Consider the following 26,405-nt stretch of genomic DNA (forward strand, 5'->3'; position numbering starts at 1 on the left):
GCCGAGGAGGAGGAGGGAGCAAAGAGGCTTCGGGGGCGATGCTGCAGGGAAGTGTGACAGTCACAGTCCTGCACACCAATCTAGGTCAGTACCTTGACGTCCTGCAGCTTAAAGCAACGAAAGAACAAAAACAAAAAACACTCAGTAACCTCGATGCTGTATCAAAATCCCAGACTATGAGGGAGAACTGAAAACAAGGGAGTCACACAGAACCCTCTGGGAGACCACATAACTGGAGATGGTTTAGAAACGAGCTGTTGTCTGGGGAGAGAGAGAGGAGAAAGCACCTTCTCACACACGCCCTGAATACCAACAGCAGCTGCAGAGAGACGGCTGCGAAGGACGCTGCTCGGTTGCCTCTCTGCTTAAGGCCTCCATCAAAGCACACCGTTGTGGTTCTTTTTTATTTTTTTTTGAAAGCAGCATACATTCAGAGAGAACTTTCATCTGAAAGAAAAATCGTGAAACACTACCTACCGTTCATGAGGGCATAGGTGAGAATCATCACGGAGTTGTTTAGAAAGCTATTTTCTTCATTGATGATACGGAGCGTCGCCTTTTTATCTTCTTCCTTTGATGTGAGGCCAGCCGACAGGTAAATGATGACCATGTCTGTATCTAAACAAAAACATACAAACTGTTACACTGGGTTCTGGCTCAAGGCAGCAGTGCAGTTTCTTTGTCGTTTCCCCTCGGACTGTCCCGCCCCCAGCACCTGCCTGGCCCACCGTTCCTACTCCTTCCCATTTGATGCTGGGCCTTTCATCTCCCTGCCTCTGCTTCGCGTCCATCCTGCACTTTGTGGGCAACGAGGCCTCATTTATCCGCTGTCAGGTAAAGAGAGGCTCCTAATATATTTCCAGATAAAAGCAGATCTCCTTAGAGTGCCCGTGGTTGAAAAAATTTAGCCATCCCAAATGGAAAGCTCTTCAGCCTTCTGAAAATGAAGATTCAGAAACCAATTTAATCTTTTCCTCCGTGACTCAGCAGGATATATATCTTTTTTTTTGAGGGGGGGGGAAGGGAGAGGGGGCTAGGCTTTAAAAATGGTGGTTCTTTCAAAACCCTTGAGACATATACAGTTCTTTTCCCTACACTAAGTAGCTGCAGAACATGTTTGTTTTGAAAACTCATCAGGAGCCTGGTTTGATTCCCAGTCAGGGTACATGCCTAGGTTTTGGGCTCGATCCCCAGTAGGGGGCATGCAAGAGGCAGCCGATCAATGATTCTCTCTCTTCATGATATTTCTCTCTCTCTGAAATCAATAAAAATATATTTAAAAACACCTATCTCTCTTTCCTTCTCCTTTCCTCTCTGAAATCAATACTATATATAAGCAACAATCAAAAACTGTGTCAGGAGCCAGGCTGCCTGTGTTCACCTCGCAGCTCTGCTACTTCCAAGCTGTGTCTGGGTGATGTAGGCAGATTTCTTAACCTCTGACAGCTACATTTCCTTGTTATGGGGCGCGGCTACAGTGTTTTGGCCAGGTTCAAGCCTCGGACTAATGAAAGGACAGGGTCCTCTCATTGCCACGTGCAAGTCCCAGCTGGAGGGCAGGGCCCTCCCAGCACAATTATAGCCAACAGCTATGGTTGAAAGCTTGAACCTATAGTCTATGGTCCAAACACGTGGCCCCACGTGCCTTGTGCTAGAGTTCAGATGCATGTAGTTGAGTAGGGTTGGAACTCACGAGAACGCTGTAAACAACTTGATCACGCCCCTACTTTGCCTCGTGGCATCTGCTATAAAATAAAGACACGGCTTGTGGGCGCCGGCGCTGTCTCCTCATCAGGGAGCAGCGTCCCACCGAGACCCAGCTTTCATTCTCATGTCTGTCTTTTCTCAGTCCTTTCACCCCCCCCCACTCAGGATCAGCTTTGGCTGTAACACCTTGTCCATAAAATGGGGCTGACACTGCTTACTTTATAGGGTTGCTGAGAGGACTAACAAGTTAATTTGCATAAAAAGTGAGAGCAAAAGAGTGATGGCCAATAGAGGGCAAAAGACAAGAGAAACACAAAAAAACAAAACGAAACGAAGCAAAAAACAGGTGTAAAGCAGCACCTGTGACTCTAATGAAAACTACTCTCCATCGAGGGCTAACGGGTAGAGTAACTGAGAAGCCATTGCAGGTCGGTGGGAAGAACTTTTTTCAAGTGGATTTACTCAGAAAGAGTAACCGCAGATTCCCTGCACTAGGATCATGGTGATGGGAGCGGAGGCTGAGCTGTGGCTTTCATGGAGCAGGGGAAGGAAGAGAACTGGGTTTTTACCTTTCCTTTCTAATATGAGATTCTTTGATTGGATTATATATTGTAAGACATCCTATATATGAGTTTATCATTTTATTAAGAAATACATGTTTATACAATATGTTATATGCTTATTTCTTCAGGTCCTTATTGTTGTCATTTAAATGAGGTTGCTTCATAGTTACTGTGGCAGGCGATCTCTGCATGGGTTCCCAATGATCCCACCTCCTGATATTAAGATTTCTGAGTAGCAGTGTCCCTTTGACTGTGGGCTGGAGTTAATGGACTTACAGCAGAGGTGGTGAGATGTCAATAGACAGATTAAGTTAAAGAAGATGGTGGCTTCTACCTTGGGTCCTCTCTCTCAACTCTCGGGGAGGCCAGGTAGCATGTTGATTGAGTCCAATGGAGAGGAATGGGATTGAGGCCCTGAGAATAGAGCCCCACCAACACCCATTTGAGTGAACACGGAAGCGAATCCTTCCCAAGTTGAACGCTGAGAGGACAGCAACCCTGGCCGATAGTTTGCAACCTCATGAGACACCTTTAGCCACAGGGACCTGGCTACACTGTGTCCACATTCTGGACCTATACACACTGAGATAATAAATGCTTATTATTTTAAACCCCTGACTGTTGGGGTAATTTGTCAACTAGCGGCAGATAATGAATACAGTTACTCTTTTTTTAAAAATATATTTTTATTGATTTTTTTACAGAGAGGAAGGGAGAGGAATAGAGAGTTAGAAACACCGATCAGCTGCATCCTGCATGCCCCTTACTGGGGATGTGCCTGCAATCAAGGTACATGCCCTTGACCGGAATCGAACCCGGGACCCTTCAGTTTGCAGGCCGACGCTCTATCCACTGAGCCAAACCGGTCAGGGCTATAGTTACTCGTTTAAACAAGTATCCTCAGTGTTGAGGATACAATGCTTGAAGTTCCTTCAGTTTGTAAGTTTCCAGTTTAGACTTTGAAAATATCCTTTACTGTGCAGCATGGAATAGATAATTTTATGTTGCATCAATGTTGTAGACAAATGAACTGATTTCATAAAATCTGACCCAAAGAAGTAAATCCATTCAAAGTTGCTATCTCTTACTTATAACTTAGTATATAAGCAAGTCTGGGTTTTTTACCTTTTCAGATACTATATGTGTATGCTTCTCTCCTTCAGTCCAATCAATATATTTGACTTCCCCATTACATAAACGTGAGTAATTCTTATTGTTAGTTTCTCTTTTTTTAGTTTTCTAAAAACCTTTATTGTTGAATGTATTACATATATATGTCCTTCCCTGCTCCCCCCCCACCCCCATCCCCTGTTGACCCTTTTAACCTAACCCCAGACATCCTGTCTTTCCAGCAGAAGTGAATGAGGGAGTCATCCATCTACTGAATGTACACAAGCCTTTTTCTTTTATTTGGGGTGACAGTTCCTTTTAATGACATTTTTCCTGCCCGAAACTCCACAGGAGCCTGGCACTAGGCTTGGAAACAGAGTGCCTAAAGTCGCCATCCTGGACAACGCAGAGACTCAGCTGAGGGATCTACTGTGTGCGATCACTCTTCCTTTGTAATTGATTTCTAATTGTATTCCACAGTGATCTGAGATGCTTGATATGATTTCAATCTTCTTGAACTCATAGAGACTTGTTTTGTGTCCTAACATGTGGTCTATCTTTGAGAATGACCCATGTGCACTTGAGAAGAATGTATATTCTGCAGCTTTGGGGTGAAATGTTCTATAAATGTCAATTAAATCCATCTGATCCAGTGTGTTATGTAGAGTCACTGTTTCCTTGTTAATTTTTTGTCTGGAAGATCTATCCAGTGAAGTCAGAGGGGTGTTAAAGTCCCCTACTATAAATGTATTGCTGTCTATCTCTGCCTTAAAATCCCCTAGAAGTTTTAAAATATATTTAGGTGCTCCTATATTGGGTGCATATATGTTTACCAAGGTTATATCGTCTTGTTGGATTGATCCCTTTAGTATTATGTAGCGACCTTCCTTGTCTCTTGTAATGGCCTTCATTTTGAAGTCTATTTTGTCAGATATAAGTATTGCTACACCAGCTTTTTTTTCATTTCCATTCGCATGGTAAATTTTTTCCCATCCTTTCAAGCTCATCTTGTGTGAATCTTTTGTTCTGAGGTGGGTCTCTTGTAGACAGCATATAGTTGGGTCATGTTTTTGTATCCATTCAGCTACCCGATGTCTTTTGATTGGAGCATTTAATCCATTTACGTTTAAGGTTATTATGGACAGGGACATTGCTATTGTAATTCTTTGAAACAGATGACTTTGAATAGAGAGAGGCTCCAGCACAGGACTGAAACAGATGACTCTGAGTGAAGAGTACCTCCAGCACAGGACTGAGACTCTAAGTAGAGTGGCTCCAGCACAGGACTGAGATTATAAGTAGAGAGTGGCTCCAACACAGGAGTGAGTTTGTAAGTAGAGAGTGCCTCCAACATAGGACTGAGTTTGTAAGTAGAGAGTGCCTCCAACACAGGAGTGAGTTTGTAAGTAGAGAGTGGCTCCAACATAGGAGTGAGACTCTAAGTAGAGAGTGGCTCCAACACAGGAGTGAGTTTGTAAGTAGAGAGTGCCTCCAATGCAGGACTGAGTTTGTAAGTAGACAGTGGCTCCAACACAGGAGTGAGTTTGTAAGTAGAGAGTGGCTCCAACACAGGAGTGAGTTTGTAAGTAGAGAGTGCCTCCAACACAGGACTGAGTTTGTAAGTAGAGAGTGCCTCCAACACAGGAGTGAGTTTGTAAGTAGAGAGTGCCTCCAACACAGGAGTGAGTTTGTAAGTAGAGAGTGGCTCCAACACAGGAGTGAGTTTGTAAGTAGAGAGTGCCTCCAACACAGGACTGAGTTTGTAAGTAGAGAGTGCCTCCAACACAGGAGTGAGTTTGTAAGTAGAGAGTGCCTCCAACACAGGAGTGAGTTTGTAAGTAGAGAGTGCCTCCAACACAGGAGTGAGTTTGTAAGTAGAGAGTGCCTCCAACACAGGAGTGAGTTTGTAAGTAGAGAGTGCCTCCAACACAGGAGTGAGACTCTAAGTAGAGAGTGCCTCCAACACAGGAGTGAGTTTGTAAGTAGAGAGTGCCTCCAACACAGGAGTGAGTTTGTAAGTAGAGAGTGCCTCCAACACAGGAGTGAGTTTGTAAGTAGAGAGTGCCTCCAACACAGGAGTGAGTTTGTAAGTAGAGAGTGCCTCCAACACAGGAGTGAGACTCTAAGTAGAGAGTGGTTCCAACACAGGAGTGAGTTTGTAAGTAGAGTGCCTCCAACACAGGAGTGAGACTCTAAGTAGAGAGTGGCTCTAACAAACAGGATCTAGATTCTAAATAGAGAGTGGTCCTGGTACAGGACTGAGATTCTAAGTAGAGTGAATCCAGCACAGGAATGAAGTAGATGACTCTGAGTGAAGAGTGGCTCCAGCAAAGGCTTAAATAAGAGTTTTGTCTTCTTTAATCTACCTCAAATGGCTGGATTCAGTGTTTATTATACCATCTCGAATGAGTGTATGCAGTTTTGCCCACAATCCAATAAGATGAGTCAGGCACAGGATTACATAACATTTCTTCCTGGGTTAGATGACCTCATAAAATGAACCTCAGTAAAATGACTCAGAGTAAAGTGTGGCTCAGGCACAGGAGTAAATCAGATGTCTTTGAGTAAAGTTTCCATTTGCATGGAAATTTTTTTTCCATTTTTTCACTCTCATCCTGTGTGAATCTTTTGTTCTGAGGTGGGTCTCTTCTAGATAGCATATAATTGGGTCATGTTTTCATATCCATTAAGCTACTCTATGTCTTTTGGTTGGAGAATTTAACCCTTTGAGTGCCAACCAATATCCTAGGAACTATGCTAAAATTGCCAAGGCATTTTTGCTGATTTTATAGCAGTTTAGGAAAAAAATTATGAATCATAAGTATATGAAGTTACATATTCAAAAACTTAAGGAAACCTTTATTACATTTGTTTTCTGCACTTAGGTACCATCTGTCAATAAAGAGTGAACTACTAGCATCTAATAGTGACACTGCAGGAATAGCGCAATAACGCTCCTGGCACTTTTGGCAAAAGACAGGAGGAGCGCGACAGATCGCACTCCCTGGCACTCTAGGTTTTAATCCATTTACATTTATGATTATTATTGACCAGTACTTATTTATTGCCATTTTAATTCTGTATGTCTAGGCTTCTCTCCATATATATTTCTTCTTCTCATTACAGCAGTCCCTTTAGCATTTCTTGTCGTGCTGGTTTGGTGGCAATAAACTTCTTTAGCCTTTTGTTTTTGTCTGGGAAGCTCTTTCGTTCACCATTTATTTTGAACAACAGCCTTGCTGGATATAGTAATCTTGGTTTCAGATCCTTGCTTTTCATTACCTTGAATACTTTATGCTATTCCCATTTGGCCTGTAGAATTTCTGATGAGAAATCAGATGACAGCCTTATGGGAACTCCTTTGTATGTAACAAATTGCTTTTCTCTGCTGGCTTTAACATTCTCTCTTTGTCTTTAATATTTGGTATTTTACTTTTGATGTGTCTGGGCATGGGCCTGTTTGGGTTCTTGAATTTGTGTGACTTTTTCCTTCACCAGGTTAGGGAAGCTTTCTGCCATTATTTCTTCAAAAATGTTCTCTATCCCTTGCTCCCTTTCTTCCCCTTCTGGCACTCCTATTATACGAAAATTGTTATGTTTCCTGTTGTCCCACAGCTCCCTTAAGCTGTCCTGTTTTTTAATTGTTTTTTTTTTCTTTTTGGTTCTCTGATTAAGTGATTTTTTTTTTCTACCCTGTCTTCTAATCTATTGATCTGATCCTTAGCTTCCGCTAATCTACTGTGTATTCCTTCCACTGTATGCTCTTTATTAGTGCTATGTCATTCTTCATAATTATATCTTTTCTCATGCTGTTGAACATCTTTGCCATTATTATTCTGAAGTCTATGTCTGATAAATTTCTTATCTATATTTCATTTAGTTCTTTTAGAGAATTCTCTTGTTCTTTCATTTTGGGCTTCTTTTTTTTGTCTCCTCATTTTGTATACCTGTTTGGGTTTGTGTCTCTGTATTAGATAGATCTGCTACTCCCAATCTTTAGCACAGGACAATGTCAGACGTGTTTTTTGACTGGCCCTGAGTATGCTGTTTGAAACTATCAGCACTCCACAGCTTGTAGCTCCCTCTTCTGGGGCTGGGTGCCTTTGTATAGGACTTATAAGCAAGTCTTAAAGCTAATTTTGATGCTTGAATAATTCTCTAATAAATACTAACTGCAAATTTATGATGCACTATTTATTTATCAGAAATTAGGAAGTGAATACTGATGCAACACACACACACACACACACACACACACACACACACACACCAAAAGGTTCGGAATATCCCTGTCTTAAATTAGCTGGTAATAATTCTCCATGTTGTAAATATACACCTGAGAACACCTCACTTAAAGTTTTAAACTGGAAAAAAATAGTGTGTATGTGTGTGTACAAATATACCATGAGGCTGCCCAATGCCAAAGGTACCATGTGTGATAAATTCCTGGACACACCTGTAAAACTGACTTAAAAGAGAACCCACTGGATCTTTTACTTAGCTTTAGGAATTTGGATTAAATATGTTGTCACTGAGAGCTAGTTTTAGGACACAGGCCCATATTTGGAAAGCTAGAAGGTCTGCAACCTGCAGCCTTCAGCACCCAGTGTATCTTCTTTCCATCCCCACAATAAGATATATACTTTGTAAGTATCCTCACTGTTTTTGCCTCATCCCTGACTCCATTCCTGTCCAATGCACAATCAAAATAGAGTTATTTTTCTATTTCTAGACAGCAGATCTGCCAAATTTGGTCTGATTTATTTATTTATTTTTACTTAACAGATATTTTCTCTAGTCACTCAGTTAGAAGAACTTTAAACTTTGTGATTAGTAATGTTAAGAATGAATAATTATAGGAACTTGGGCAGAACAATGACATAATATATACCTAGAAGAAAATGCAATGGCTTATGTAATACATTAACAATAAAGAACTTAAATTAAAAAAAATGCAATGGACTCTCCATTTGGCAAGCCCCTGACTAAGTCACATGCATGCCTTAGGGTCAACATCAAAAAGGAAAGGGCTACTCAAATTAGACTTTGCCCATGCCAGTAGATCACCACGCCTAACCATCTTATTCCTTCTGCTATAAAGTGACCCACCAACCAATTACCCTAATAATAAACCCAGAACAAATAATCCAAATGTACTGATGTTATCTGCTGGGAACCAATTCCAGCATGTCATAATTTCAAGAGTTTCATCAAAAGGGTGATGAAACTTGGGGACTCAACAGGGTTGAGTCACACATATAGTCACCTGTTGGAAATGGCTAAAGGCATTTCCCCAAACCTGAATAGGAAACTGATTGTGGCTGCCAGACAGCTAAACAGCATCTTAATCTACATGCTATTGCCTCCTACTGGCCAAATACCTGAACAGCCGTAGGCTAATTCCCTCATTCTGACAATGCTTCTGTACCCTTTGAAACCTTACCCTTTGAAGTGTATTATCTCCACCTTGCCTTAGGACAAATTGTGTCAATAAAAGCAAGGGTCCAAGACAAGGAGGGAGTCTTCAGTTCCTTTAGCTGAAGGTCCTCTGACCCCCAATGCCTTTCAAAATTATATCTCCTCTCCAGACTCTTTATTAGTTTCTGGATTTCTATGCCATCTATGCACAGCCCCTTTTCCAGATTCCTGAACCCTTCTTGATGCTGGGACAAGAACCCCGGCAGTTATCAGTTATAAATCTACCATAGGCTTGAAAAAGAGCCAGCACAGGATAAAAGTTTTAGATTTTTATGATTAGTGCAAAGTTATAATAATTTCTGACATGTAGCTTCTGTATCTTATTATCACTAATGGGGGGCAGATACTTTACTCTCATGCACAGATTAATTCTCATGATAATCCTACAGGGTAGGTCTGCTTTATTAGATTAACCTCACCCCATGACCTTCAAACAGTACCAGGTACAGTGCAGGTGCTAAATAACTGTCTGTGGAATGAATAGTGGTGTGTATATATAGTGTAAGCTCCTGGGAGGAGTATACAGACCCCTCACTGTGTTGTAGCCAAGGCTACTAGTGGTCCTTGGCCTTGTTTGGGCCTGAGGTCAATTTAGGATACCTGGGGTATGTTCTGTAGGTTAGCTGGAAGTCCTGTAGGAAACTGAATATCATAACAGCCACAGCTACGTTTATTTAATATTTATGATGGAATCCTGGATCTTATTATCACCCCCAGGCCTGGAGAGATCAAATAATTTACACAAATAAGTTCACAGAGGTTAGAAAAATTCCAGAGTAGGAATTTGAAACCACATTGGTTGAAACCTAAAACCCACACATACTTAAAACACTATGCTATATTGCTCGAGAGCACCTCAAATCATTCATTAATTAACCAGACAATGCTCATTCCTGAAGTAAATACTTTAAGCAACTCATTTGAGTCTTTTTTTCCTTCGAACTGCTGGGAGAAGCTTTAGGTGGACGCCTGTGAAACACATTACTTGGCCTAAAAGGGACTCCTCTGAGCATTAAAAAAAACAAAGAAAAAAATAGTACCATCAAAATTTGTCCCAGTCTGTGATGGTCACTCTTCTTGCCATGCTTTTGTTTGCCAACATTAAGAAAAACGAACAGCCCTAACCGGTTTGGCTCAGTGGATAGAGCGTTGGCCTGCAGACCAAAAGGCCCCAGGTTCGATCCCGGTCAAGGGCATGTACCTTGGTTGCAGCACATCCCCAGTAGGAGGTGTGCAGGAGGCAGCTGATCGATGTTTCTCTCTCATTGATGTTTCTAACTCTCTATCCCTCTCCCTTCCTCTCTGTAAAAAACCAATAAAATATATTTTTTAAAAAAAGAAAAGAAAAACGAACAAAGAACACAGAAGACACATGCTAGCCATCAAAACAGGCTTCTGCTCAAGTGCAGTGCAGGAAGATTTGTAAGAAGAGGTTTAATGAGGTCTCTACTCACAGTTTTAAACCTGGAACAAATGTCAACATCTGAAAATCAAGGGGTTTCACATAAAAATCCAGATTTCTGGCTTCTCTTGAAACAGAAGATCTGGCAACACAGGGCAGGACTTCCTGCCTGGCAACTCAGGCTGGACAGAAGAGCAGCTGCCTCCCTGCTGGAGTATGTGCTCTTGGGCTAACCACACCCTGCAAACATCCTCCTTACCTCACCCTGGGGGCTTGCTGAGTCACAGTCACTGCCTGGCCACTGCTGGGCTGACGTTCCTCTCCACTGCTTAAATAGCATCACCATCAACACTGGACTTAAACTCTAGAGCTGGTTTGATGGCTGAAGAATCAAGTAGCAACACTTCCACTGAGGTAGATGGCACCTACAGGCAAATGGCATCCACCAACTCGCCAATCCTCTTGAATACTTAAGAGGTCAGCCTTGTCTACTGACCTTACTGAATCGTGGGAAACTTTACACTCAGCCAGCCTGTAATATTGGTCAGTTTCTATGCTGGTTGGCAAATTCTAAGATGAGCCTGATGACTGACACCCTTGCATAATCCCCTCCCCTCTTGAGTGCGGGCATGACCAGGAATTCACTTCTAACCAATCGACTATGGCAAAGGTGATAGAGTGATTTTGCAGATGTCATTAAGGTCTTAATGTCAATCACAAGGGAGAGCTATCCGATTAAACCAAAGGGAGGGTGGGCTTGATTAGTTCAGAGGAGACCTTTAAAGCCTTCCCTGAAGTCAGGAGTTGAAGAGGAGGTGCTCTCCTGCTGGCTTTGAAGAAGCAGGTGGACATGAGTTCTACAGTTGCAAGGAAAGTGATTATGTCAACAATTAGAGCTTGGAAGAGGACTCCAAACCTCTGATGAGACCACACACCTGGCTGACAGCGGGATTGCAGCCTTACGCAATCCTGAGAACCCAGCTAAGCTGTATCTGGACTCCTGACCCAGGGAAACTGTGAGATAATACAATAAACGATGAGATAATAATATACAGAAACACAAAATGAATATGCTACCTCCCCCATTAGTTGCAATAGTTACAGTAACTTCTTTCTTTCAAGGTCCCACCATATGCCAGGCACTGTGCTTTGCATTTAGCAATGCTCTTAGTTTTAATGCAGATACTATACAGAGCTTAAAAATATGTTCTTTAAATTTATCTCAAGGATACATTCACTAAAAACCACACACACACACACACACACACACACACACACACACACACACCTACAAATAGATTTTCAAATATAAAAGGGAAAATAACAGATTCCTTTCAGTAGTTTCAAAGTATGTGTCTTATTTCAAATATCCTTTCCATTAGCATGCACCCTAATTCCAGATCTTCTTTAATACACAAAAATTAAATTAGAGTGCCTTTGTACATTTGAAGAGCTATGCTCATCGAAATGACAGCTGGTTAGAGGATGGAAGGATTAAGGCAAGAACTCCTGTGGCCCCATTTTACCTGCACAGGCGCACAGGTCCTCCATTCTAAGTCAAAGAGGAGGCAAGGTTGACAATTAGCATTAAAAAGGACTTGGGTATTCCCTGGGGAAGTAAATGGGATGTGTCCCTGTGAAAGGGGCAGGAAGAGGAGCCTCTGGGAGTAAAGAAATTGTGCAGACTGAGCACTTTGATTGGGAAAGAAGAGAAAATCTAGTAAGAGCCTAGTATTGGATGACATTATGACAACACACGGAAATTTTATCCCAAGTCAATTTAAAAAAATCCCTCTAGACATGGTTGTGTGATGCATTTATAACATATTCCTATCGCCACCCTTTACCCACTAGTTTATCAGTCCTCTGGGAAAATGCGCTTACTTGCTTGGGACTTTGTGTTGTTGTTTGTGCTCCGAATCAGCTGAAATGCCTTTTGAAACCCCACGGCGTGCTGGGTTGGACTGTCCAAAGATTTGACGCTGCTGACGAAGGTGGACATCTTCCTTTTGGTCTCACTGGTGGCTGGAGACAGGAACGTCTTGTAGCACTGGTCCAGGGAGCAGGTCCTCACCGTGTCCGCCACAGTCAGCACTGAGATCTGGGCGGAGGAAAAAGGAAACCCCTTATCCTACCATGGAAAGGTGTGGATGGTTGTCTTTTTATTTGTTTTCTAAATTCCAGAAGAGCCCGAGGAGTGAGAAAGCTTACAGATTTCTGAGAGTTTAAAAATAAATGCCTGAAGGCACACATCTATCAATTTTGAAAAGGATTAGTTAAGGATTGGTAAGATGGAGGGACCCTAGAGTTTGGTTTTTGTTCCAAGATGAAGTCAGCAGTATGGTGTTCACATATAATATTAAAAAAAAAATTTTTTTTTCATGCAAATTAAAGTCTTAGCAAGTACTAACCATCTTGGTTGTCCAATTGGAGGTGGGGGGTGGGGAGGGTAAAGATATAGGGGAGGTTTTAAACAATGACATTAGTGAGTAAAACTTTAGGATTTGGAAAAGTCCAAATGATGAAGCAGAAACTGCCCACAGGCGGACTATCATTAGCTGCAAACACACCTGTCTCTGAGGTGCCCTAGAGGTTAGTAAGCCTCCAGTGGCCTTCCCTTCTCCCTTCCCTCCCATGCAATCTTCAGATAAAGTAAGCCATCCACCAGCATCCAAACCCTGGCCCTTTTGCTCCTTAATATAACTTCCAGTGTGAGAGTCACAGCTAATTAGAAGTCTTAAGAGGAGGCAGAAAGGAAGTGCAAGGCTCAGCTGAGTGGGGCTAGTTTTACAAGAGATTTGGAATCTCAGTTGGCAGCTGCTTTCTCAAATACCAGAGTGAAAACTATATTGCTCTCTTCTCCCAAAGTCATCTTAAAGACGGATTCCAAACCATATGTCATCAAACACAGAGTGCTTCTAAAAAGGTGTTCACGGCAGATCCAAAGCCACATGGGCCACGGGGATCATGGTCACCTTATCGTGTTCGTCGATGGCGCTGAGGATGACCTGGGCGGCATCCTTGGCGATCTGGAGCTGGGTGTCGGTGACGGAGGCCCCGTGGTCCAGGATCACTACTATGTGCTTGGACTGCGGCCGGACTGTCGAGACGTAGATAGGTCTGGAAGGAGGAGAAGCTCTCTGCGGTCAATCCTGCTTTAAGTACAAGGCCTCACCCCGAGCCATCTGTGAGCAGGTGTGCAGTCATGCTGGTGCCTAGGTTTCTCCACAGAGGGCAGGAGAATGTGAGATCAGCCCAGCGGGAGAAACTATCCTGGGGCCCTGAAAACAACACCCCAAGATAACAGCGTGGGTCTGCAGACCAGGGGCTGGTACCCTGTGTCTCCCAAAGATGAAAGCGACTGGGAGACGGTTTTAAGCAGCAAACCCTTTGGAAGGCTGGCTTTTCCTCACACGACAACCCTCTCCTTTGCTTGTGGTGGTGCTGCTGCTCAGTGCTACCCAACGTCCTGCTGCAGGAGTCGGACCGGTGGCTGCCTCAAGCTGCAGACACAGCCTCAGAGGGAGAAAGGTCCGCTTGCCTGTACTGGGTCCTCCTTGGCAGATGACAGAGTGGGACTTTGGGAAAACCTAGGCAGCCTATACTCAGTGAGCGTGCTGAGCGGCTCGGAATACAGGTCTGGTTTCTCTCTCGCAAGACGAGGACCACTGCGAAAAGGGCCTTTTAGGATTGAGGCAGCTCACGCAAGTCAGCCACTAAAAGGCCCCTTATTTAACATTGTGCCATCAGGGCTGTCCGAGCCTGTGATAGCCACTCTTCTGGCCGGGTTTTTGTTTGCCAACATTAAGGAAGGGGGAGGGGTGGAGTCCCAGGGAGAAAGGCCTCCAATCAAAGCAGGCTTCCGCCAGAGTGCAGTACAGGAAGGGGTGTGAGGGGAGGCTTAATGAGGTCTCTATTCACAGTTGTAAAGCTGGAACAAATTAGGGGGCGCTTAAGAAAGCAAATCAGCCTCAAGAGAATGCTCTACTTTATGGACACCCCTAAAAAACACTAGATTTTTTTTTTTTCTCTGGGAAATGTTAGATGCCAGATGAGTCACAAAAGCCTGGGCACAAATTAAGAAATGTAGGCAAAATACCAAAACACCTGGCCAAGTCGACACTCACTGTTCTCCAGCCCAAAGTTGTGCATTAATACTAAGGTACCACTATCGATACCATTGAGCCAGTAGGGAAATGGGATTAAAAAAAAAATCCAGGAGATGTGGCTCCAGAAATGAAAGAGAGAATAGAAAAGAAGAAAAATCTAACTCTCCCAACACTGATGACTGTGTTACACATGGAACTTTTTAGGTCCTCCAAGATAGGTGAATAGGTTTTATAAAAAAAAAAAGGACACACCTTCTCCATTCCAACTCAATTCACATCCTATTTAATAAAGAGGGAATATGCAAATTGACCATCACACCATCACAAAAGATGGCGGCGCCCACAGCAGAGGCGGGGTTTCCGTAATACAAGATGGCTGCACCCACAGCAGAGGCCAAGTTCCCATAAGGAGCCTTAACGAGCAATCAGCAAGGACCTAAGGCTGCGTGACGCTTGGCCGTGGCAGGGGACCTAAGGCTGCACCCTCCTGCCCGGTGGGGCTTGATAGGAGACCTCAGGCCGTGTCCCCCCGCCCTGACACCAGGCCAGGGAACCTCAGGCCGCACCCCCCACCTGGTAGGGCATGATGGGGAACCTCAGACCGCACCCCCCCACCCAGTGGGGCTTGACGGGGGACCTGAGGCTGCACCCCTGCCCCGGCACTGGTCCAGGGGACCTGAGGCCGCACCCCCACCCCATGGGGTTTGACGGGGGACCTCAAGGTGCACCGCCCACCCCGATGCTGGGCCGGGGGACCTTAGGCTGCTCCCCACACCCTGGGTGACCTCAGGCCGTGCCCCCCACCCCGGTGCTGGGGGACATGAGGCTGCGTCCCTCACCCAGCAGGTCTTGATAGGGGAAACCGGCTATGCCCTCTGAGCAGGCAGAGCTTGATGGGGGCCCTGAGGCTGTGCTCCCCGCCTGGCACTGGGCCAGGGGACCTGAGGCTGCACCCCCATCCAGCGGGGCTTGACAAGGGTGGGGCCAGCTGGGTCTGGGTATCACAGGATTTTGAGGAACCATAAGTGGCCGGGGACTTGACACTGGATCCTGTGGTGCGCCCCAGACTCTGACAGTAGAAAGATTTTCATAAACATTTTACTAAGTTTCTTTCATCTCTGACACTTCTATTATAGAGCAAGGGCAAATAGCAATGTTAAAGTATTTCCTCTAATTAATCCCCTTTTAATGTGCACGAATTTTGTGCACGGGGCCACTAGTAAATAATAAGCAGCATATGTGTTCACAGTGTCATAATGATGAGTGCGATATATAAATAGCAACATATTTATGATCAAGATACATGAAACCTGCCTGGCTGGCATGGCTCAGTGATTGAACATTGACCTATGAACCAAGAGGTCATGGTTCGATTCCCAGTCAGAGCACATGCTCAGGTTGCAGGCTCAATCCCCAGTGTGGGGCATGCAGGACGCAGCTGATCTATGATTCACTCTCATCATTGATGTTTCTCTCTCTCTTTTTCTCTCCCTTCCTCTCTGAAATAAAAATATATATATATTTTAAAAATAAAAATAGCATGCCATCTAATTTCTCTTCGGAGAAGCACATGAAAATTAGGTGAAGAGAAACTCAAGCGATGGCTCATTTAGACTTGGCAAAGTGGGTGTCTTGTACCAACTACAGAGGTTCTGGCATCAAACATCTGACACTGCAAAAGGGGAACTATGGGGATTCCCAAGGAAAGAAGGAATCTTTGCCTCAGGGGCTCTGTGAATTGATGAGCCTGTCCTACACACGATCTCTGTCACTGCCCTTCTGGCTAAGCGGCACAACTTGAAGTCATTTCCACATTAACGATGGATCTTTAATCCAATGTTTCCTAGACAACCTTCACACTTTGAGTAGCTGAGATATGGGTGTAAATTTCAAAAGGATGGCCAAGCATAATGTCCTGGCAGGAACAGTGAGCATCACAACCTCTGCTCGGAGACACGCTACCAATATGTCTTCCAGGGCTGAACTGTAGGCAAGGTATCACTGTGTTTGTCTCACCAAAGGTGTCTGATGCTCAGAGCAGTTTGGGTACTGCAAGCAATGTAATTTCTTTAGTAAATATCTTGTTCTATTTTGGCATGTTAGGTAGTTCTAGAAAAGCTCTGGGCTTTATCATGTGACCTTCCCTAGCATTTCCACAGTCAACCTAGTCCAAAGGCGAAATCATTTCAGAATAAATTCAAGTTTCTAAAACCGCAGCCTGGAGGCAGAGCCAGGTGTGTAAATGAGGAGCCAGTATTTCATGCAGATCGCCGTCAGGGGCAGTAATTACAAGGTTAGCAAGTACGTCAACATACCTACTGCGATGCTCATAGCTGCCCTTACACCGGAACTTGTGTGCTGGGAAGACAGTGAATATCCCCTCTTCCGAACTGAAATACTGCCACTTGATTCCAGGGTTGGATTTCAGGTTGTCTGCAAGAACTGGAGGAGGGGGGAATATGAAACACAACTGCCGAACCCACAGGTGCACGTAGGCATCACTCCGCAGGCATCTGTTTTGCATAAAATGCTTGTCGTATGAAGAAATTCCACTAGATAGAAGGCTGTAAATTTTCTACTAAACATTTTCTTTCTGTCCCTTTAAAAAAACACATACCCCTATTAGAAAATGAAATGAATGTTTCAGTCAAGCGAAGCAATTAATCCTAACTTTGAATGGTGACACTATATGTCCGGGATCATTTTTTCCAGCGTCAATGATTCATTTGTACTAATGCCTCCCCTCACTGGGCTGGTCCCTGTTGGGCCAGCGTACACTTACTGGCTTGGATACATTCTCTAACTGTAGAAAACAGTGATGTTAATAGGCCTCGTCTCCAGAGGGACTAGATGTGTGACCTTGACCTTGCTCACTGCATAATGAGGGAAACAGCACCGGCGGTACTTGAAAGGCCAGAACCATAATCATCCGATGATCACTCTGGAATGATTCCACGTGCCAGCACTGGATGGAGGCTCTCCTTTATGTTACCTCATTTAATCCATACAACAACCCTAGGATCATTATTTCCTACATTGGAGTTGAGGATATAAGCAAGTGTAGAGAGCGTAAGCGATTTGCCTAAGGCTTCATCAGTAAGTCGTGGAGCTGGCACCCAAGCCTGGCTCTCTAGGCTCCCGTCTTCTTTACATCGTACATTGCCTCCTGTCCTGTGTACACTGCATCCCTGTCACTGACCGGCAGCTGGAGTGACAGCCACCTTACTGTGTGCAATCCTGTCCACAAAGTCTTTCTTAACCTCTTTCCTGGACTCAAGAGTTCTCTCCCTTCTCTGATGCCCTTTTGCTCTGTTCCACACCAACTCGGTCGAGTATTATACACTTATTATGTGTAGGGTGCTGCCTTACATGCTGCAAAATATACAAAGATGACCCAAAAGCAAACCCTACTGTAATAGCCACGATACCAAAAGAATCACATACAGGGACATGGAGCAGAAGGCAATGCAACAGAGGAGGAGTCTGAGCAAAGCCAAAAAGAAAGTGTGAGGTGCCTTTAAGAAAAACATAGAAAAACACGTATGCTCTGAGTGCCACGTGACCAGCTTTTGGACTGGCTCGTGGAGTTGGCAAACTTCTGTAAAGGGCCAGATTGTCAATGATTCTGGCTTTGCAAATCACATGGTCTCTATGGTATCTCTGCCACTGTAGTGTGAAAGCAGCCATGGACATATGTAAATGGACTGGCACTCACCAATATTTATAGACATGTTGGTGTGTGCTAATCAAAGCTTGTTTACAAACATCGGTGGCAAGCTGTATCTGCCACAGCACACTCAGTGCCTCACACCTTCAGCAGTTACCCTGCCCAACACACACCAAGGAGCCGTAGCACATTTCATCCTCATAGAAGCCCCAGGAGTAAAGAAAAATGACCATCCCAAGTTACAGGTAAGGAACCAGGATCAGAGAGGTTTTGGACCTGCTTCAGGTTTCAGTGGACAAGAAAGGTGTGGATCCAGTGCGTGACCACAATGCCTGTCCCCTCTCCACTCTGCCCAGCGGGCGACCTTCTCAAGGTCGTCACCTGGACTCGGGGACCAGGCTCTCTCCTGAGATGGATGGCAGGTGGGAGCGTGTGTTCACAGGGGAGAGGCTTTTCCTTCGCCTCATCTCCTGGGGGTCTGAAGGCTCAATCTTGACCTCATATTAGCCCTGTTCTACAGGCAGCCCTGCCAACCCGGCAAGAAAAAGGCAAATGGCTGCCTTTGGAAGTAAAGGCAAACTCCATGACCTCATCTAAAAATAACATCTGTAACAATAAACAGGCTACAATGAGACTATTAAAAGGGGAGCCATTGAGAGCAAGAATGTTTTAAAAATAAATCACAATTCCTACGGTGCATGATACATTGAGTCTCCACCACCAAATAGCATGCCGGCTCCCTAGCATCACTGCAGCACGAGAGCTTAAGTATCAGGCAAGGTTCCGCAAATCCTCCCCCTGAGAACTCCTTTGGCATCTGATTAAATTTCATCCCTTATTCGGTACTAGCAGAAGATGATGGATATGATGGTAATGAGGACCCCAGAGCCCAGAAGCAATCTATCATCGTGGTGCGCACCCCAGGAGGGCCCCTCGCTGACCCAGATGTGCGGTGAACGAGAGCCCCATTATCCCCGCGGGCAGCCCAGAGGGGGCTTCTCCATTCACAGGAGTCAGGGAGGTGTTCTGGTCACTGGAAAACTCGGGCTGGGGTCCCGCACACTCACTCTTTCTTCAGAAATGCTGGACGGCATCCAAGAAAAAGCTGGGCAGGTGCCCAGCAGCCGGCCCAGGATGCACAGCGTTAGGCCTGAAGCTATTCCCGGGCAGGCCCTGTATCTGTCAAAACTGCTCTGCACACCTACCTCAGACAGACCCCGTGGAGGAGGCAAGAGATGGTTTTTTCCTCACTGAAGCGTATTCCCGAAACAGAAGTTATCATACCCGCTGAATCCCTCCAGCATTTATCTCTTCCCGCCTTCTAGCTCATAGGATTGTGGTGAGGGTAACTTTTCGCTTCTCGGTCCCTGGATTCCAAGATCCCTGAGGGTGAGGTCTCTGTCTGAGCCACCTCTGTACCCCTGGGCAAGCCTCCAGTGCTTTCCACATCCAGGTACCCACTCGATGAGGGCTGCAGAGGTGACACCTGCAGGACCCATGAGTGGGAGGGGCTGCACAGTCCTATTTCTCCGTTGTTCCCAGATACTGTTGTTGGATCAATTCCAAAATCTTATTTTCCTCTAATGCCAAATCCAATTAAAAATAAATTAAATACTGTGAGTACATCAGCATAGAGCAATGATCATTCTAAGTAGGTTTAAAAATAATAAATACTCCCTTCTCCCACCACCATCACCAAGTCAATAGATACAGAATAGACAGATAAGGGGAGGGATAAAAAGCCTGCTTGTCTGAAGATTTCATGGGACTATGCATGCCAGAATGTATCAACTGTATATTTTGAACATATAAGTTTATTAGATGTCAATGATACCTCAGTCAAGCTGATGTGATAATAAAATAGTAAACATTTATTGAGTGTGACATAAACCAGTTTTATATATGGTGTGCCGCTTTTCATAATTCCTCTGTGAGTTTATTATACCCATTTTACAGAGGCGGAGTGTGCTCAAAGCCACCAGGGTGGAGTGATGATTTGATGTAGGCATGTCTGCCCAAAGCCTTTGCTGTTGCCAGAATACCACAGTGCTTCTACCTGTCAATAAATGCATGCTGAGATGAGTCAGCAATCCTCGGATAAAAAGCACACTGAGCATTTACTGAGAGGCAGAATAGACATATATAAACATGTTGGTGTTACTCAATCAAAATAACTGGTTGCATTAGCTTGTAAAAATATAATGCAAGTAAATACAGTTAAGGAGACACGATGCAAAGGAATGATTTCACAATTGAAGTAAGGTGTAAGGCTAAAGTAACATTTAATCGCGTGCGTTTTAAAACAAACTGCTGAGTTGCTGAAAATGGCACCCACCAGTGGGGAGGCCGATGTCGTGGGGTGTGCCCCTGAGCCCACTAGGCTGGCTTAACTGGAACGTGGCACAGACACAAGCTACGGCTTGGCAGGCAGAGCCAACAGGAATGACAGCACTCATGATTCTGAGCAACATCTAATGGAGAGCATATTTTAGACACAGGAGGAGGTTTTATTGAACTGAGAAACTATCTAGCTGAGACTTCTGAATTACTTTGTCGGTGTTTTTTTCTTTACCTGTCCATGGGAGCAGCCTACGTAAGCCGTTTGGACGCAGGGCCAGTGCTATTCTGCACTTTCTATTGAATCCAGGTAGGCACTTGGGAACTAGAAGGGAGACCTGATAAATAGGAATGGACTCGGAATAAGAAGCCATGGGTTGAAGTCCCATCTCTAAGACTGGCAAGCCCTTTGACCTTAAACTTACTCTCCAGACCGCTTGCAGAGGCATCTTTCAAAAATGGAAACCAAATCACACCATGGATTTGCTTAACACCCTTCAGAGATTTCCCACTATATCAGAGATTTCCCACTATATCAGAGATTTCCCACTACACCACTCCTAGTACTAAATCCAAACTAGATAGGGCCCTCTGCCACCTGGCCCCTTCCTACTTTCCTACCTCACCTTTCCCCTCTCCCCCTCACTACACTGGACACATCAAGAGCTATTTCTTTCAGTTTGGCAAATGTGCCAAGCTCTTTGCACAAGGTGGTCCTTAGGTCCCGAATAACTCTTTTCACTCTCAGAGAGACTTGCCCTCCACTAGCCTCCTCCCTCAGAGCACCCAGTGTTTTCCTTCATAGCAAAACTGGGTCATGTTCATTGTATTTTCGTTTGAAGGTACTGGATTCAAGTCTCTGGTGCAGAGGAGCTGTAAGCTCCAAGAAGGCAGGAGCCAGGTCAGGTCTGTTCTTCACATTTCTGGTCTCCTGGCACGGGTCTGGTTTTTAGGAAGTGCTCCGTCAGTATGTACTGAATGAACTAGTGAATGATGATCTTGGTCAAGGCTTTCACCTATGTCCCTGTCACCTCCCCCGATTTCCTCATCTGTAATGAATTTCGACAAGGTGTTCCCACAGACCCTCTTTAGAAACTAAAAGAGAAAAGTGTTAAAAGGGCAAAGAATGAAGGCCAATAGGAGGGAGATACACAGGTTTACAAGAGAGAGAAAGAGCAAACTTCCAACTGGGTTTAATCAAGTTTATTGTCCCCCCCCCCCCACCAAAAAAAAAGTCAGGACGAGAGATAGTAATAATAGTGATCCAAGATTAAACAAAATGTCCAAACAGCGCCAAGAAACACTTAGATGAGAATGATGGAGAAACTTAACCTTGGCATTTAAAAAATAAAGAGCTACCTGTGATGGCACCTTGCTCTTCAAAGGCAAACTCTACCCCTTCCATCCCCCTCAGCATAGCCTTCAACAAATTGACTATTTCTCCCTCATACAGTTTCTATGTGAATTCTGAGCAAAGACAAACAATTGTGTAATACCCACTGGCTTATTTCCCATTTTCAGGTGTTCTTTACAACTCCCATCACTGAGGCTCAAGATCTGCCTGCACACAGTGTACTGAACTGTCTGAGGATAATTCTAACCTATGGGCCCCAGAGTCCACGGCCCCAAGTATCTTCCCTCCAATTTCACCATCTACATCTAACTTGTTCTAAACGCATTGACCTCTTCAGTGAAACCCAAACCAACAATGTTTCCGCACTCTTATCTACGCTCTTTCATGCTTCTGTCACCCGGCTGATGAGAAAGGGTTGGGATACAAACTGCTTGTAGTTGGGCTGTGACTATTGTTTTTCTCAACATCTTCTCCACCAGGGGGTAGGCACAAGAAGAAAATGCTCTGTAAGAGAAGGCTTGCTGCCTCCCACCTCAAGGAACTCTGGGCTTTTCAATGCCCAGCCCAACACCACCAAGCAAAACACCCACAGCTATCTACCTCCCACGGCTTACCGAATACCAAATACAAGAGCTGTCCTAAATACACAAAGTTGCAGACATATAAAAACACTCCGACTTCCCCAACAGACCAGAAATTACATAGCACCTTTCAGTAATATTCTGTGCAATAGCCCTCATTTCGGGGGTGGATAACATAAATTAACATTCTGAGGACTCCTAACAATTTCTGGCATTATAGCCTATCACATCTTTCCAATGCCTACTCCTCGCTCGCATCCGGGGTACTGCTTTACCGTGTTTTCAGGAGAGGCTGTATTTCATGGACCCCCCAGACATCGTTTATGCTGCTTCAGAAGTGGCAGACATATCCAGCATTTAACCAAGTAAAGTACCAAGCACTTCACTAAGCCTTTCATATGTATTACCTCAGTTAGTTTTACAACAATCCTAAGAGGTAGGTTTTATCTGTTATTCAGGCAGCTGGCGAGAGCCAGAATGCGGAGGTTCACCCAAGAGATATTACTGTTCCCGTTACGGAGTTAAGGCCATTCTGACTCAGAGAGGGAAGTGACTTGAGCTCTGAGCTGAATGAATCTGGAGCATGTAGCACAGTGATTCCTCCGGATTATCCTCGCTAAAGCCCATCACCCAAGTTACATTAATGACCACGGACCCCCCTACCTCACGGTATTTATTTCAGTATAACGTTAAGTAGAGGAATCCTCACAGCTCTGGTTCTGTTCCAAGCTTGTCATGTCTGTTCTAGGCTCATTCTATCATGTAAAACAAGCAGTCCATTCTGTCCTTCATCCAGTTGCGACAGCCTGGTCACGGGCTCAGAATCCAGAGTAAACTCCTGGGAAAATCCACAATCCGTGTGGGATCTACTACTCTACCCTCTTCCTTTCTAGCAGACCATTCCCAAAGGATCCACAGGTCCAGGTGGTCTTCAAACATTCCCGGAAGGAGTAAGGGAGAAAGAATAACAGGATGGAGGTCTCAAGCCTGGCTGACCATCACAATCGGCATTGAAAAATACAGATTCCCAAGCTTCACCAAGCCAACACCCTGGTTCACTTGGTCTGAGCTGGGGGCCAAAAGGTAAGTGTTCTTAACAGTGCACCCCAGCTGACTCATGATCACTCAGGTGGGACAACTGGACCAAGACATTAAACTTCATTATCCTGTTGCCTCAGTTTCACTTTCTTTCTACACTGTTTCTCTGTCTTCGGCATATAAAGACTAAGTATTCCCAATTTAAAAAATATTAGCAGCAGCAAGAACAATAAAACCCTTCATCTCTCCAACCTTTTCCGAAGTTTTCAGTGACTTTTCTTAGCCAAGCAGCTTAGAAGAGTGGTGTACACTGATTCTCCACTTCTTCTTCTTCTTCTTTTTAATGTTTTTATTGATTTTAAGGAGAGAGGAAGGGAGAGGGAGATAGAAACATCAATGAAAGAGAACATCGATCTGGGGTCTCCTGCTCGCCCCGTACTGGGGATCGGCCTGCCACCGCAACCGGGCACGTGCACTGGATTGATGGGTGACCTCCTGGTGCATGGGTGGATGCTCGGCCACTGCGCCACACAGGCCGGGCTGATTCTCCACCTCTTGCCATCCCACTCACTTCTCACCTGGTCACTTGTTTTTTTGCCACAGCCTCTCCCCACCACTCTCTCCACCTCTGGGGGACCTTTAATAGTCTAGCCTGGTTTCTCCTTCTTCCAGGCCAACTACACTTCCATCCATTCTCCACAAGCTCTCTTATCTCCCCTGCTTCAAATCTTATCAGTTGGTTGATTTCAAGCTAAAAACAAGTAAAAACAAAAACCAAACCCCAACAAAACCTTTAGGCTGGCTTAAGGCTATCTTCATTTTATGTTCCTTACCCCCTCTTACAGTGATCCCTACTACCTGCACTTTTTTACAGATTCCGAAATGGGAAATGTGCTTGCCACAAGCCTATCTCCTGGATAATTCCTATTGTCTTTTAAGACACAGCTCAACCTCACAATCTGGGTCAAGTACCAGGGCTTATCTTTATCATGACAACACTTAGCACTGCATTGTGTCTGTCAGCTGACCCCCCAACACTCACATGTATACAACTGGCTGTGAGCTCTCTGAGGGGAGGAACTCTCCTAATTATCTTGCCATAGTACCATGCGACCATACAGCTGTCAGCTGAGAGAAGCTCTTTACGAGGGAGTGCGAGGAAGGGGTTGGGGTTCATCCTGGGTCTCAGGCTTCGGTGAAAAGTAAAATGAAGCTGCTATCAACTGACATGAAACATGAGCCGAGGAGGCGGTTTGGGTAGGAAGAGAGAAGGTTGGTTATAAGTTTGGCTTCAGACATAAAGGGAGTGAAGCATCAACAGGCAGGATGCGGTGGTGGAGCTACCTGTCTTCATCTGCAGCAGTCTATTGGGGGGAAGCCACTGAACTAGGAGTCAGGACAGTGTTTAGGGTCATGTTGGTAGCAGTAGTTTGTTGTAGACTTTAGAGAGATCAGTTAACTTCTTTGGGCCTGTTTCTCAGCTATAAGATAGAGCAGACTCTTTCTTTGGTAAGAATGAGACAAATGTATAAAAAGGTTTATGAGACCCTAAGAAGCGATGGGTTGATTTCTTGTGTACAGTGCGTGTTTGGACTCAGCACAGGTGGTTTCATGTGAATGACACTATTCACCTGCATAGTCTGTGTCACTCTATATGCCTGAGACATTTATGTGTGCTGACTTGCTGCTAAGCTAAGGAAACTAGTGCTACCTTACAGCAAATCACATCCACATTTCTTTCTTCACTAAGGTCCTTCCAAAGTCTTGGTCATTCTATCTAATAAAGAGGGAATATGCTAATTGACCCCCATGCTGTCACAAAGATGGTGGCGCCCACAGCCAATAAGGAGGGGATATGCTAATTGACTGCCCGCCCTCAAAGATGGTGGCACCCACAGCCAATAAGGAGGAAATATGCTAATTGATTGCCCCACCCACCAAGATGGTGGCACCCACAGCCACAAGATGGCGGCGCCCAGTCCCCTTAGCCCCGCTGGGGTGGCAGATGCACGGCAAGACTGGGCCCACCCCGAGGCAGGCCCAACCACTCTGCGCCTGCCTCTGGAGTCCCCCAGTCTCCTCTGCCCCCCAGCCACCCAGGGCCGGCCTGAGGTGCAGGCAAGCCTCAGATGGTGGCTGCCCAGCTGCCCAGGGCTGCCCGAGGCGCAGGTAACCAGAGCCGGCTGAGGCTTGCGCTGCCGAGAGTGGCAGCAGCAGCGGTGTGATGGGGCATCACCTTCCCCTGATCGCCGGGTCACCTCCCGCCCCTGAGGGCTCCTGGACAGTGAGAGGGGGCAGGCCGCGCTGAGGGACCACCCTCTAATGCATGAATTTTCATGCACCGGGCCTCCAGTTCCATTATAAAAGCGAGGTGACAACATTACGAAGAAGATCCTAGTTTGTTTCATTTATTCATTCACTCAATAAACATTTGCTGTGTACTTGCTATGGGCAAGGCACTGGATTTTTTTTTTTTTTTTTTTGTGAGCAGTAGGCACACAAAAAACAAATTAACTAGAGCAGAGGGTCAAGTAGATGTCCAATATAAAAAATTCAAATTCTATAATGAGATGAGCCACATAGTAAAGTAATAAACAAGAGTTGTAGCTGGGCCACCACAGCCTTTGGGCTCTCTGGGTGGTGGCTGGGGACTCCGCTGAGACTGTAGCTCAGCCCGTTTCTCCCACTGCTCAACCCTGCTTCCTTCTCTTTCCCCACAGGCTGCCAGTCCCCATCTCTGAGTCGGCCTCCTGGTAAACCCAACAAGCTACAACAGACAAGGAATTCTCATCTTTGCCACAGGGAAGGTGGAAAAGAGGTTGGAGGAATGAGCAATATTTTATAAGTCAGAGAAGGCAGGAAGTGCATCTTAGGATGAAACAATAATATGAACGAATGTATGGAGGAGGGACAGAGACTGGTGATTTGAAGAAATGAAAGTGATTCCCACAGGATAGAGCTCAGAGGGCTTATGGAGGAGAAAGAGGAACAGAAGATGGAGTTGAAAAGCCTCCACCTTTATCTTAGAGGTAAAGGGAAGCTGCCAGAGGGTTTTGAAA

General features: G+C 45.0%; 1 protein-coding gene across 4 annotated transcripts in view; it reads right to left on the bottom strand.

The window, feature by feature from the left end:
- CACHD1 (cache domain containing 1) overlaps positions 1–26,405 on the bottom strand; it is a 226,927-nt gene that overhangs the window by 47,527 nt on the left and 152,995 nt on the right. For all 4 annotated transcript variants that reach the window (XM_059689294.1, XM_059689296.1, XM_059689295.1 and 1 more), the window contains 4 exons: positions 16,685–16,811; positions 13,236–13,380; positions 12,145–12,361; positions 478–618 (listed from right to left, as the gene is read on the bottom strand). In XM_059689294.1, coding sequence (XP_059545277.1) covers positions 478–618; positions 12,145–12,361; positions 13,236–13,380; positions 16,685–16,811 — 630 coding nt within the window. The remainder of the gene's footprint in view (positions 1–477; positions 619–12,144; positions 12,362–13,235; positions 13,381–16,684; positions 16,812–26,405) is intronic.

Source organism: Myotis daubentonii, chromosome 3 (assembly GCF_963259705.1).
Source record: "Myotis daubentonii chromosome 3, mMyoDau2.1, whole genome shotgun sequence".
In the NCBI taxonomy this organism is placed as follows: Eukaryota; Metazoa; Chordata; class Mammalia; order Chiroptera; family Vespertilionidae; genus Myotis; species Myotis daubentonii.